The sequence below is a fragment of the Dermochelys coriacea genome, chromosome 13, assembly GCF_009764565.3.
Source record: "Dermochelys coriacea isolate rDerCor1 chromosome 13, rDerCor1.pri.v4, whole genome shotgun sequence".
NCBI lineage: Eukaryota > Metazoa > Chordata > Testudines > Dermochelyidae > Dermochelys > Dermochelys coriacea.
The window spans coordinates 6,419,866-6,432,838 of record NC_050080.1 but is presented as its reverse complement, the minus strand read 5'-3'; the positions used below and the strand labels follow the sequence as shown (position 1 = coordinate 6,432,838).

The window sequence follows — 12,973 nt, the reverse complement described above, 5'->3', positions numbered from 1 at the left end:
CCCTGTCATGGCTCAGAAGGCTCCCACGTTCTGCATCAAGCCTGTTTTCAAAGGTGTCTGTTTTGTGCCTTTCCCCTCGCAAACCCCATTCCAGGTGACCTGGAACAGGAAGTCATGCTGAAAACCAAAACGCCTAAGGCAACAGTGGGAGGGCTGAGCCCCACGAAGGAATACACCCTGCAAATCTATGTGCTCAATGGCTCCCAAGAAGCCCTGTTTGCTAAAAGGAAATTTGTGAGTAAGTATGATGCACGGTATGTGTTGTCCCTGTTGGTGAGGCTTACAGTGCCCAGACAAGTGGGTTTCCTCTGAGTTAATCCTCTCAGCGTAGGTCTGTGCTGCAATCACAGGATGTGACTGCAACTTGCAGATGCACCCGAGCTAGCTTTAATGGAGCAAGGAAGTTGCAGCCACTCATATTTCAGTGGGGGTTGAACAAGCCCTCCCGGAGCACTGGGTAATCACGTGCGGGACTAGCCCATATTGAAGCATGTGCTCCTGCAACTTCCCTGTCCCTGACCAGAGCTAGCTCGGGCGTGTCTCCTCTAGCGGCAGTCACACCCTGGGCTGGCAGTGTCGACATACCGTGAGTGGGGTTGGACATAGACGTGGCATTGTGAACTGTCTTTCTGTGGGGATCGTGGTGGTGGAGAGCACAGGGAGAGCCTGAGAGCTGCCGTTCGTGGGGCTGATCTCAATGGCACCAGGTTTACGCCGACTCCCTTTACTTTTCCACTTTCTCCTTTGCTGCTGCTCTTGCAGTTCGGGAGCTGAAAAACATCTCGCAGGCTAGAAATACCCGAAGGAACACAGCGACCTCCCCAGGAAAGAGCATCACCCCTTTGAGAAATACAGCAACCGAGCACATTCCAGTGGCTAAGACAACGTCACCGGCTCCGAGCGAAGCCTCAACACTGACAGGTATTTGCAGGGTCAGTGCACAGGCCAACAGCCAGAGAAAGCCAGGAGAGGCAGGGTGGCAGATGGGGGAAGGAAGGGGAATGGGGCAGGGACCATTTTACCATCTTGGATGCTACCACAGTCCAAATAGTAAAAGATAATCTGGCCCTCAGAAGGGAATATTTCCCAGCAATGTTCCTAGAGGATGCCTATCAGTTCTGGGTCAGGAACAGGACTCCTCATCTGAGAATCCAGGAGGACTACTAAGGGATGAGACCTCGCCTCACGTCACCTCTGGGTTCTCTCTCTGAGAATGCAGAGCCCTGTTTTTCCTGAGCCTTTGATCATTTAAAAACCACCCTGACAATGGGCCAAATTCAGCCCTGGAGTAAATCTTACTTCAGATACACAGTAGTTGGCATACTGCATATGCTTCCCCTCCAGTTAGACAAAGCCTGTCCGTGCACACCTGGGGCTTGCAGGAATTCAAATCCAAGGGATGCATTCACATCTGATAACTGAGCACCAGCCCCTTTAAAAAAAATCCATGGCTGATTATATGTAGACATCACAGCCCTAGTTCATAACACTTGGCACGGCCATATAGGAGTCCATGATCTACTGCGGTGACCGAATTTAAGACTTTTGTTTCCAAAACCCTAGGTCCCTACCTCTTCACCGATAAGAGAAACTCCATTAGCAACAGCAGGGTTAGGGCTTATAGCCTTTGTGAGCCATCCACTGGGGGGTCTGACACAGTCAAACACACTTGTGCCAGTCTGCCATTCCATCCAGTAGAACTCAGTGGTGAGATACACACACTTAGCCAGTGTGTTCCAGTACATTCAGCTTATTCCTCTGAATGGGATGTGTGTGATGTGCTGAGGAGAATGGGCTGTTTCTCTTTGTGATGCTGTGGAGTACAGCAAAAGACAGACCTGAAAAGAGAAGACAGAAGGCAGCAGTATCCAAGGATTCAAGTGAAGCCCTCGGCAGGAAACCAAACACCAAGTTCAGTGTGACAGAAACACCAACAACGCTGAAAACAACTCTGCGCGGTCCCACAAAATCTGAGCGAGATCTAGGCCAAGAAAAACACACAAAGGGAACTTTAAAGAGAGGTGAGTCTTGTTTCTAACACAACTTCTACCTCTCCAGAATGCACCCAGGAAAGTTATTCAGCTTAAAAATATTGACCATCCTACCCAAAGAGGAGCAAATGCCTTTGAACAATCCAAGCAAAGGGAGAAGGGTATTCCCAGTAGACTTATTTCAGAGTAGCAGCCGTGTTAGTCTGTATTCGCAAAAAGAAAAGGAGGACTTGTGGCACCTTAGAGACTAACAAATTTATTAGAGCATAAGCTTTCGTGAGCTACAGCTCACTTCATCGGATGCATTCAGTGGAAAATATTGTGGGGAGATTTATATACATAGAGAACATGAAACAATGTGTGTTACCATACACACTGTAACCAGAGTGATCACTTAAGGTGAGCTATTACCAGCAGGAGAGCGGGGCGGGGTGTGTGTGTGTGTGTGTGTGTGTGTGTGTGTGTGTGTGTGTGAACCTTTTGTAGTGATAATCAAGGTGGGCCATTTCCAGCAGTTGACAAGAATGTCTGAGGAACAGTGGGGGTAGGGGGTGGGGGTGGAGGTGGATAAACATGGGGAAATGGTTTTACTTTGTGTAATGACCCATCCACTCCCAGTCTCTGTTCAAGCTTAAGTTAATTGTATCCAGTTTGCAAATTAATTCCAATTCAGCAGTCTCTCGTTAGTCTGTTTTTGAAGTTTTTTTGTTGAAGTATTGCCACTTTTAGGTCTGTAATCGAGTGACCAAAGAGACTGAAGTGTTCTCCAACTGGTTTTTGAATATTATAATTCTTGATGTCTGATTTGTGTCCATTTAGAAGTCAAGAATTATAATATTCAAAAACCAATTGGAGAACACTTCAGTCTCTTCGGTCACTCGATTACAGACCTAAAAGTGGCAATACTTCAACAAAAAAACTTCAAAAACAGACTACAATGAGAGACTGCTGAATTGGAATTAATTTGCAAACTGGATACAATTAACTTAGGCTTGAATAGAGATTGGGAGTGGATGGGTCATTACACAAAGTAAAACTATTTCCCCATGTTTATCCACCCCCACCCCCCCACAGTTCCTCAGACGTTCTTGTCAACGGCTGGAAATGGCCCACCTTGATTATCACTACAAAAGGCTCCCTCCCCCAATTTTCCTGCTGGTAATAGCTCACCTTAAGTGATCACATCGGATGAAGTGAGCTGTAGCTCATGAAAGCTTATGCTCAAATAAATTTGTTAGTCTCTAAGGTGCCACAAGTACTCCTTTTCTTTTTTGCAAATACAGACTAACACGGCTGCTACTCTGAAATCTGATTACAGTGTGTATGGTAACACCCATTGTTTCATGTTCTCTATGTATATAAATCTCCCCACTGTATTTTACACTGAATGCATCTGACGAAGTGAGCTGTATCTCACAAAAGCTTATGGTCAAATAAATGTGTTAGTCTCTAAGGTGCCACAAGTCCTCCTTTTCTTTTTGCCAGTAGATTTAGGTATTTTTATGGCATCTCCAAGAAGAAGCCTCCTTAGTTCCTTCCTTCCCACAATCTGCACTATAGCTGGTTGAATACAAACCCACTAGCTCACACACATTCACGAATCTTGTCAAGAATAAGGGTGTTTGTTCAGTTTGCTATTACGTATGGGGTCACAATTTGGAGAACTGCCAAGTATTGATGGAAATGCTCGCAGCTCTGCAAAGTGTCACAGACCTTAGCGCAAAAATTCCTACTGGGAAGTGCATTGACTCATTAACTGCTCTTCTCCATTCATTATTCTCTCGTGTAGAAGTTTCAGGCATCCACTCAAGAAGTAAAAACAACACTGAGTGACTTAGCAAATAATGAATTGTTAACATTCAAACTGAAAAGCCCTCAGATTGAAAGATTTTCATCCAAATTATTCAGCAGATCTGTTTTTCCTTTTTATGATGGAGAGGAAGGATGCTCCAGTGTTTAGGGCACTAGACAAGGACTTGGAGGACCTGGCTTGAAGTCTCTGCTCTTCCACAGGCTTCCTGTAGGGTCTTGGATAAGTTTAGTTTCTCTGTAAAATGGGGATAATACCCCTGTGAGGTGGGACAGTGCTGTTGTGAGGATTAATGCACTGAAGGTTGTGAGGCACTTGGATACCATAGCAATAGGGCTCTTATAAGTACCTTCGAGATAGATAACAGTTCCTGTGATTGCAGTCTGGTAGCAGAGACTTGGGAATAGCTAATACATTCACAGATATCTGGATCATATGCAAAGGATTTTCAAACAGGAGGGTGGGGAATGGCTGGTTGTACAAGAAGTAGCACCAACAGTGCACAGTGTGTCCAGCAGCAAACTCTAGTTTCCTCCAGTCCTTTTGTCCCGTCTCCTGGGGCCTTGTCTTCATTAGGACAAAAGGTGTATTCTTAACTTGAGGTGAAATCCTAGTGAATGCAGGCTGCTTGTTTTCACAGAAGTTATCAGGTCGAGTTAAAGGCTCCTTTTAGTCTTTGATTTGACCTGCTAACTCGTGTGAAAAGTACAAAGCCTTGTCTTCACAAGAGTTTCACCTTGTGTTGGTTAGCTTGGATTAAGAACACACTTTTTGTCCTAATGGAGACACAACCTAAGTGACACTGGATGTTGCTCCCTCAGTCTCATGAATGGGGAATGACAATTGAGTGGCCAGGTCTGGATGTACATGGGGAGGAATCAACCTAGGGGATCACCCATGGCAATCAGATTGCCCTGCATGCCTGAGTCTGGTCCACAGAGACCAGTGGAAGCCCTGGCTGCCACATGTTAATTCTGTGAGATGCGGCAGGAATGCATTCTGCTGCTCTGCAGCCTGTTCTCTCTTGCCTGGTACCCTCTGGTGTTCATCCCAAAAAAGTAAAACCTCCATCTGAAAAAATCAGGGGAAAGGTGCAGCTTATCAGTGACGTGCCTTATCTTATCCCCTGCTACCTGCAGGCATGGGCTAGGGAGGATGGTGTGCAGATGTATGGTGCCAACAGTTTAGGAGGAGATTAGATTTAATATAGATAAAGCATCTGAATAATTATAGCCCTAGGGGATCTCCTGCTGGAATGGAACTAAATAGTCACCTGAGATTCCATAAGATTCGATGATATAAAAGAAAGAGCTGGATTAGAGCTGAATGGAATTGAGCTGACAGTTTACATAGAGCGGTGTTTAGGTGAGGCACATTTCCTAAAAGGTTTAACTTCTTTACCCCAAGAACATACCCCTTCGCTCCTCTACAACTGTGTGCTGGTGATGCTGTAAGCAAGCTTGTACTGAGCCAAGTGGCCAGGCAAAGGTGATGCCTTGTTGTGGATCTCTCTCTCCAAGGAAGCAAGAAAATTGGTTGTGATTCTGGCCTTGGCACATCGTTCTATCTTTTTGTGCCTCATTTTGCCAACCTGCGAAATGGAAATAATACTTGTAAAGCTGTTTGACATCAAAGCATTACTGCGGCACAAATGATTGTGTCTTAGAGTTGTACCTGCTTGGTTGATTATTTAATGGCAAAACTCAGGTAAGAGGGAGAGAGTGGGAATCTATTCTGCCTTGCTGATCAATCATCTACATTATAATGGCAGATTGCTGTACATTGTCTGCAGTCTTGTACAGAAAGCATAAGCTTGATTGTCCAGACATAAGCTGAGTTTGCAGCAGTGATAGGTAGTACTATCATGGACTAATGCTCTAAACTAGTCACTGCAATTTATGGGGATCACAGATTTAGTCCATCTAACCACCAAATGGGGTCTATTGGCTCCTGATTCTAATGAAGTTATGAAAGTTTCAGCTTTGGCATTTCACAAACTTGATTCTTGCCCTTAAAGCCAAAGGGATGTGTTTTGATTCGTGGTGCTGGGGATCTCTCGTCACAACTCCTGCATCCTTTGACTGATCTCAATCACTTTGTCCCCTAGGTCCTCAGTTTCAATGTGACACATCTGCCACAACTGATATTGTCCTGCTGGTGGATGGGTCTTGGAGTATTGGACGCAGTAACTTCAAGCTTGTCAGGGAGTTCCTGAGCACCTTGGTTTCACCTTTCAATATTGCCCGGGATAAGATAAGGATAGGTAAGATAGCTTCTTGTCTCCATGCTTCCAGATACAGAATCAGCATAAAACCCTGCACATTTCCTCTCCTGGGAATGTCTCCTACACCTGGAGAGGATGTGCTTGTTGACCATTCTACGAGCCTAAATAATCTGCTAATGGCTCTGTTTTATACAAAGCTGAACAAATGCATTTTTAAGCAGAGGAGCTAGAAGGTTAATAAACGTAGCCCTTTGAGTGCCATGTCATATGTGCAGTTCTTGGAAGGATAAGGAGGGCATTAGGTCCCATCCAACTCTATCTTGTTTAAGTGCCAGGCAGCTGTAGGATTTGCATTTTTGCACTTTGTTCTCGGCCAACCTCTTTCACATGGATGCATGTTGGGTCATAAGCTTGTGTCTTGACAGCAATTCTTGTCTGACCTCTAGTGGTTGTAACAGACAACTATAGTGTGTGCTGTGGCCCACATTTTGAGGAGCCCTTCAGACTTTCGGTGCCTCGCGCAGTGGGATCCTGGTCCAGCACAGAGCTTCTATGCACCGTGGCAGTACAATGAATAAATAGTAACAGGCTGGGGAGGAGAAGCTGAAAGGCCACTTTAGAAAAGTTGGGCCAGTGTAACTAAAGGGAGAAAGGTGAAGCATGTATGGAGTGGGAAGTGAAAGGGAAGAGCAGAAGGGAATTGTGGGATGGAATAGGAACCTGGCAGCTGCCCTAATTTTAGTTAGGATTGTGCCTGAATTTTAATGCTGGGAAATAATTACAATAATACTTAGATCTTACATAGCACTTCAGATCTCAGAGCATATAGCAGGGGAGTTAACTACCATTATCCCCCTTTCAGAGGTGGAGAAATAGTTGGAGAGAGGTGACTTTGCCCACAAAAGGCCAGTGGTGGAACTGGAAATAGATCCCAGATCTGCTGCCACCAGTTTGGTGCTTTATCGAGTAGACAATGCTGCCTGTCTATGGCAATCCTGGAAAAAAGCAGCTTTCATCTTGCTGCTAAACCCCTTGGTTGCACTCTGTTGACTGCTCTTGCCTTCCCCAGGTTTGTCCCAGTACAGCAGTGATCCACGGACAGAGTGGAACCTGAACACCTATGTCACAAGGGACGAGGTGTTAGAGGCGGTGAGGAACCTGCGATATAAAGGCGGCAACACTTTCACAGGTAACACAACTTTATCTTCAGCTCCCCTGCTCTCTGTCCCTTGCTGAGCTGCATGCAGAACTCCTTTATGGTTATTAGCCAATAGCTTAGCATCCTCCACATTAAGGGAGGAATATTCTGGCTGGATGTGTCTGAATTGGATACAGGACTAAAGCAGCATTAGTTACGAGAATACAGTGCAGTCGCTGTACATGGTGCAGATATCTCTGACCTAAGCTAGAGGTAATGAAGGGGAAGGGGCCTTTGCTTCTCTTGCATGTGCAAGTGCACCCACCCACCCACACGCTGTGATAGCAGCAATGACCCAGCAAAAGGACAGGCATGACTGTTACTCCTTTGACTGCATCGCTACAGGAAATAACTGAATATGGACGTTCTTAGGCCAGGCTGATGCCACCACCAGAGCAGCCGCCGCCACTGTACTGAGAACACCTGGGACGTATCTGCGCATCTGAAGTTGGGGAGGAGGGAGCAGCTCCCCCCCCCCCATCTTCCCAAATCCAACATATGGCCTCAGCAATACTCCCTTGGGAGGCTGGTGCGGTCATCTGTATAGCACTCTCAGCCTCTGTGGATCCAGAGAGATGAAGTCCAGAGATAATCTGGAAACCTTGGGCTCCTGTACAGGATCTGGTAGGGCTTAAGAGCAGGATGAAGAATGAACTTCGCAAAGGGAAAGTCATCCTCTTACTGTAAAGATTACAAGAAACGGTCTGGTTGATTATAGTTAAATTTGGGGGAAATCTATGTATTCTACCGAAATTCATTGTGTGATTGAAACATTGTCACCATCTTGACCACTTGGCTTATATTTTACCCCTTTTCCCCTATGCTTTGTCTGTCTGTCTATCTTTTACACCCTGATTCAGCAGAGCATTTCCGTACTTGAAACAGTAGGAGTTAAGTGCATGCTGATGTGCTTTTGCTGAATTAGGGCTGTACACTGTATGATCTTCAAGGCAGGAAATTTACCTTCAGTTATGTTTGGAAAACATGTAGTGCATTGTTGGCTTTGCTTAAGATATTAGTGTTTCATTATATTCATGATCAGGTAAGAGGTTCATAAGTGACTTGGTAAAGTTTATTGTGTTTTGGTTTTGGATTGTTTACGCTGCTGAGACTTCTGCGGCCTGATTTTTATCAGATGTCTGTGTGGCATGTCAAGCCTAGTTTCCATGCACAACTACTTTGATTGCAAGCAAAAATGGAATAAACATGCATGCAAATCAGGCACACAGTTTGTTGCACATGCATTTTTTTAAAGGGACACTGTCAAGGTTTATCTGCTCAGTTTGCCTTACCATTGTTCTCTGATTTGTTTGCAAAATCTCCACCATTCTTTACATGTGTGTGGCGTTCTACTTGAAACTGAAACTTCAGAGATCCCTTGAAACAAGGCAACTAACATCACATGCCTTTGAGCAACCCTACAGTCACAGAACTGTAGGTCTGCAATGAAGTGAGAAAAAACTTTGGAATGACAGAAATGTCAAGTCTAACCCATTACCCTCCAAAGGTTTATTTATAAAGCAAGCAACTGTAGCTTTGTTTAAAAGACCTTTTTACAACAGTCTCCTTCAGACTGCAATGCAGGAAATCATCCCCACAGCACAGGAGCTGTGTTTGTATCCCTCATACAGAACTGGTATACCCAGTTTTGACTAAGGAGCTGAGAAGGGTGTTTGCACTTCCCAAGGCATGTGCATCTCTGCAGACTTGTTTTCAGGGATCTAATTCCATTCTTCTTTCTTCCCAAGGCCTCGCTTTGTCCTATGTCCTAGAACAAAATCTGAAACCTGAAGCTGGCGCCAGGTCGGATGCAGTCAAGCTGGTGATCCTCTTGACTGATGGAAAATCTCAGGATAATGCCAACCTGTCTGCCCAGACCTTGAAAAATATGGGCATAGAGATATTTGCCATTGGTAAGATTACAGCTATTAATAACACCAGGTGGGATTGGCCTAACTCTGTTCCCTTTGAAATCAGTGGTAAAACTCTATTGGGACTTTAATCGGAGCAGTTTTAGGACAACATTGAGTGCTTTGGAAAATCTTACCCATAAAGTTTGGCCTGTTGATTTGATATCATTTTACCATGAGCAGATGAGCCATTAATGTATCATTCAGACATGACAGATAGATAGAATCTTCAAGGAGTGGCCAATGGTGGGATGTTGTGTTTTTGTTTTTAAAAACTAGTTTAGTTTTAATTAAAAGTTTTCTCACCACCAGCATGTCAAAATCTCTAACAGCCTCAGATTTGCATAATGGGACATCAATGATTACTAAACTGTTTACCTCAAAATGGAATTAAACAAACCTATTAGAGCTGGATATGAAATGGTTTTCTTGTCCTGCAAACAATTTTGAGATGTCAAAAAATGTTCCCACTTGGAATGGGGACAAAAAAGTCATTCTCAGATTTTCATGAATTTTGGTTTCAGGTTGATAGAAACACTTTAAATGATTTAAAATTAGCTTAAATTTTGAAACAAAATTGCTTTGAAGTAGAAAATCAGAATTTTTCTTTTTGAGGATATCCAAACAAAATGTTTCGACAATTTCAAAACTTTTTTTTTTTTTTTTTTTTTTAAAAAAAACTTTTGAGTTGAAAATTTGCTGAACTGATCCTGTCCCGCGAACAGTTTTGGTTTAGATGAATTGGCCATTTCCAAAGAGAACCATTCAGTTAAATTACCAACCTATTGTATCTGGCAATCTGCCTCCAATTACATTCATTTGATTAACATTCTGTATTTCTAATAGTCTTATCAGCTTTTTGCCATCTGGCAGCAATAAGGAGGCATAAAATGACTGGGAGAGGAGCTGTCAATTATAACTGAATTTATCTAGTAAAGATTAATGCAAGAGGAGTAAAATTAAACAATAAAGTATTATTCCCCTGCACTAGAAGTAGTTTATGGTAAGTACACCATAGAGAATTCATTGAATACCACTATATGGCTATATCTTTTGCAATGTACTTTCCTTAATATTCTGAATGGAGACACTGACTGTAATAGGTCTACAGCATAATACTTTAAAACCTGTGCATTTGAATGTATTGCCTGCTTTGTCACTTCCCCTTGTTGTTTAGATTAGAAATGTTTGCAGTGTTTGTGTATTTTGACTCTAGATTGTCAGAACTTGAGTTAGTGTCTCCAAAGAGGAAAGAGATTTAAACCACCTGCCCAGATAATTATTGCTGCAATGCCTAGGAACTGTAGTCATGGAGCAGGATCCCACTATGCTAGGAGCTTTACAAGTGCAGAACAAAAAAGCAGTCCTGGGTTAGACAAGGAAACACTACCTGGCCCAAGAATAATATGGCAAGAAATTATGTAGGTGGATCCCAGCTAGAGATGGGCCCAAGCCATGACAGCCAAAGCTGGATCTTTCCCAAAGTATGGGGATGTTTTAATCCAAGGTTTTGGTTTGGATTCATTTCTAATCCCACCTCAAGATGGGAAAGATGAGCATATTTGTTAAATACAAGATACCTTTTGGTGTTGGTTACTTTTTGCCTGTTACACAAAGAAAATCTCGAGAGAAACATCTTCCCATAGGATTGTATGCTAATGGCCAGAACCCCATCTGATGTAGATGTGGTAGCTTCATTGACCACACTGGAATTTCACTGATTTACACCAGGACCTCCCTCTACATCTCTAATGTTCAAGGGCAGGGCAAGGCAAGGCATTCTACAGGCATAAGGCATTGAGCTTGATTCTCCACTGTTCTGCACCTTGTGTAGGCATTTATATCTGTGAAAAGCAAGTGAGAAGAAGTAAAACGCTATCCAAATTGGGACCTGCTTTCATATGGGTAAGTTACTACACAAGATGCAGAGCAATGGAGATTGAGACCCTTTGCACACACATGATATGCAGGGCTGGATTTGTGGAAAGAATAACAAGGATTTGTGATGGAGCTTTATGTTCTAGTGAACAGCAGATTCTCTGTGGGGGAAGCTGGCATCTCGTAAATATCAAAGTGTTATTTATTCATTCATTGATTTTTACATATGTTCTGATTTGTCTTTTAGTGGAATATTATCAGCCTCTGTGGTAGCCAGGCCTGCAGTAACAGGATAGAGGGGAACTATTAGGAGGATTCGCAAGTGTCGCTCTGGACCACAGAAGACCCCCTGACTCCACTATATTTAAACACAATCCAGATATTGCTCCTTAAAGGCCAGATTGTGCTTGTAGCTACAGGCAAGATTCCAAGGCACTGCAGAATAGCACCACCCCATGGGGAAGGCTAGGAGGCATTTTTAGCCAAGAGATTGAAGTTCTGCTCGGCTCCTGCACCGGGGCATTAAATTGGGGAAAGACCTTTTTCTGGCTCTGAGTCTTGTTCATCTCCTGGGAGTTTTCTTAGCTGACTGGCTCTTTGCTCTCTTTCTTTTTAGGGGTGAAAAATGCAGATGAGGCAGAGCTGAGACAGGTGGCATCAGAGCCCCTGGAGCTCACTGTTTATAACGTGCTGGATTTCCCCCTGCTCAGCTCTCTGGTCAGCCGGCTCACCCGGGTCTTGTGCACCAGGATCAAAGAGAAGCGCAAGAATGAAAACACAGGTGAGTTAAAGCCTGCAATCCCTGTTCAGTCCTACCAACTAGCATGGCTTCCCCATCGCCCCCTGCAGTCCATGCCAAACGCATCTGCTAAACTCCCCTTCCTCACCCGTCCATTTGATCCCCTCTTCAGATCCTTCCACTGGCTCCCCACCTGCTGTCAGCTTATTGTCACTACCTCCAGAGCTCTGTGTACCTCTTCCCTTCCCTGCTTATCCTCTCTTTCAGCTGTCTCCACTGCTCTGCCAGTGCTCTTTGCCTTGCTCACTGTTTGCCAACCTCTCACACGGTCACCTTCTTCCCCATGATCCCCTCTGCATGGTACAGCCTCCCTTGGTTCATCTGCAAGGCCCCTACCCTCTCCATACTGAAGACCCTCTCGAAAACCTGCTTCTGCCAGGCCGCCTACAATGAGATGAGCTATTGTATGTATAAATGCGTGTGGTTCCCCTTCCCCTACCCTCCGTCCTTAGATTGTGAGTAGCTCGGGCAGCAATTTTTTTTGGGGGGGGAAGGCGGTTAGAAAGTATGTTGTGGGTGGTACTGTACATTAATAACAATAGGTGAATACACCGGTGTAAGGAGGAGGGGGACTTACCTGTCTGATTTATCCACTTCAGTGCACATGAACAACAAATTCATTCTCAACCTGAGTCTCTTCCAAACTTTCCCTATGCAGCTGCATCACTTCCTATTGGGTTCACCATTGAGATGTCCAAAGCAAAGGATTAATTTGTGAGCACTTTGGGCTTTTGTTGGGTGGAGAGAGATTGCAAAATTATTGAGTACAAGCCTTTTTCCACCTGTAGTTCAAGCCATATGTCCCCAAGGGATAGCTAAATACAAATAAGTGTGTTTTTTCTAGCTAAAGAGAAGCTAGGGCTAGACTGAAGGACTATATATGTGTGTGGGTTCCCCCCATTCTAATTTTTAATCTCTGCTCATTTTTTCATAGATTTTCCTAAAATACAGTGGGAGAGTTCAACTTTCAAATGTACCTTTTATTTAAGTGGGTTTGGAATTTGACAAAATAAATGGACTCTTCCCTATTAGTCTGTATCTGGTCTGATGTAATTAGACCAGTTTTTCTCAGGCATGCGATACCCCAGAGAAAATGGGCTGTTTTTTTTTAAAACAGACTTTCTGGTTCAATTTGACCAAATCTTTGGAACTGGCAAATGCTG

General features: G+C 44.0%; 1 protein-coding gene across 2 annotated transcripts in view; it reads left to right on the top strand.

Moving 5' to 3' along the window:
- The window catches only part of COL20A1 (collagen type XX alpha 1 chain), a 91,152-nt gene that overhangs the window by 14,520 nt on the left and 63,659 nt on the right, over window positions 1–12,973 (top strand). For both annotated transcript variants that reach the window (XM_043496182.1, XM_043496183.1), the window contains exons 4-10: window positions 95–238; window positions 763–921; window positions 1,827–2,021; window positions 5,909–6,064; window positions 7,095–7,214; window positions 8,972–9,136; window positions 11,628–11,792. In XM_043496182.1, coding sequence (XP_043352117.1) covers window positions 95–238; window positions 763–921; window positions 1,827–2,021; window positions 5,909–6,064; window positions 7,095–7,214; window positions 8,972–9,136; window positions 11,628–11,792 — 1,104 coding nt within the window. The remainder of the gene's footprint in view (window positions 1–94; window positions 239–762; window positions 922–1,826; window positions 2,022–5,908; window positions 6,065–7,094; window positions 7,215–8,971; window positions 9,137–11,627; window positions 11,793–12,973) is intronic.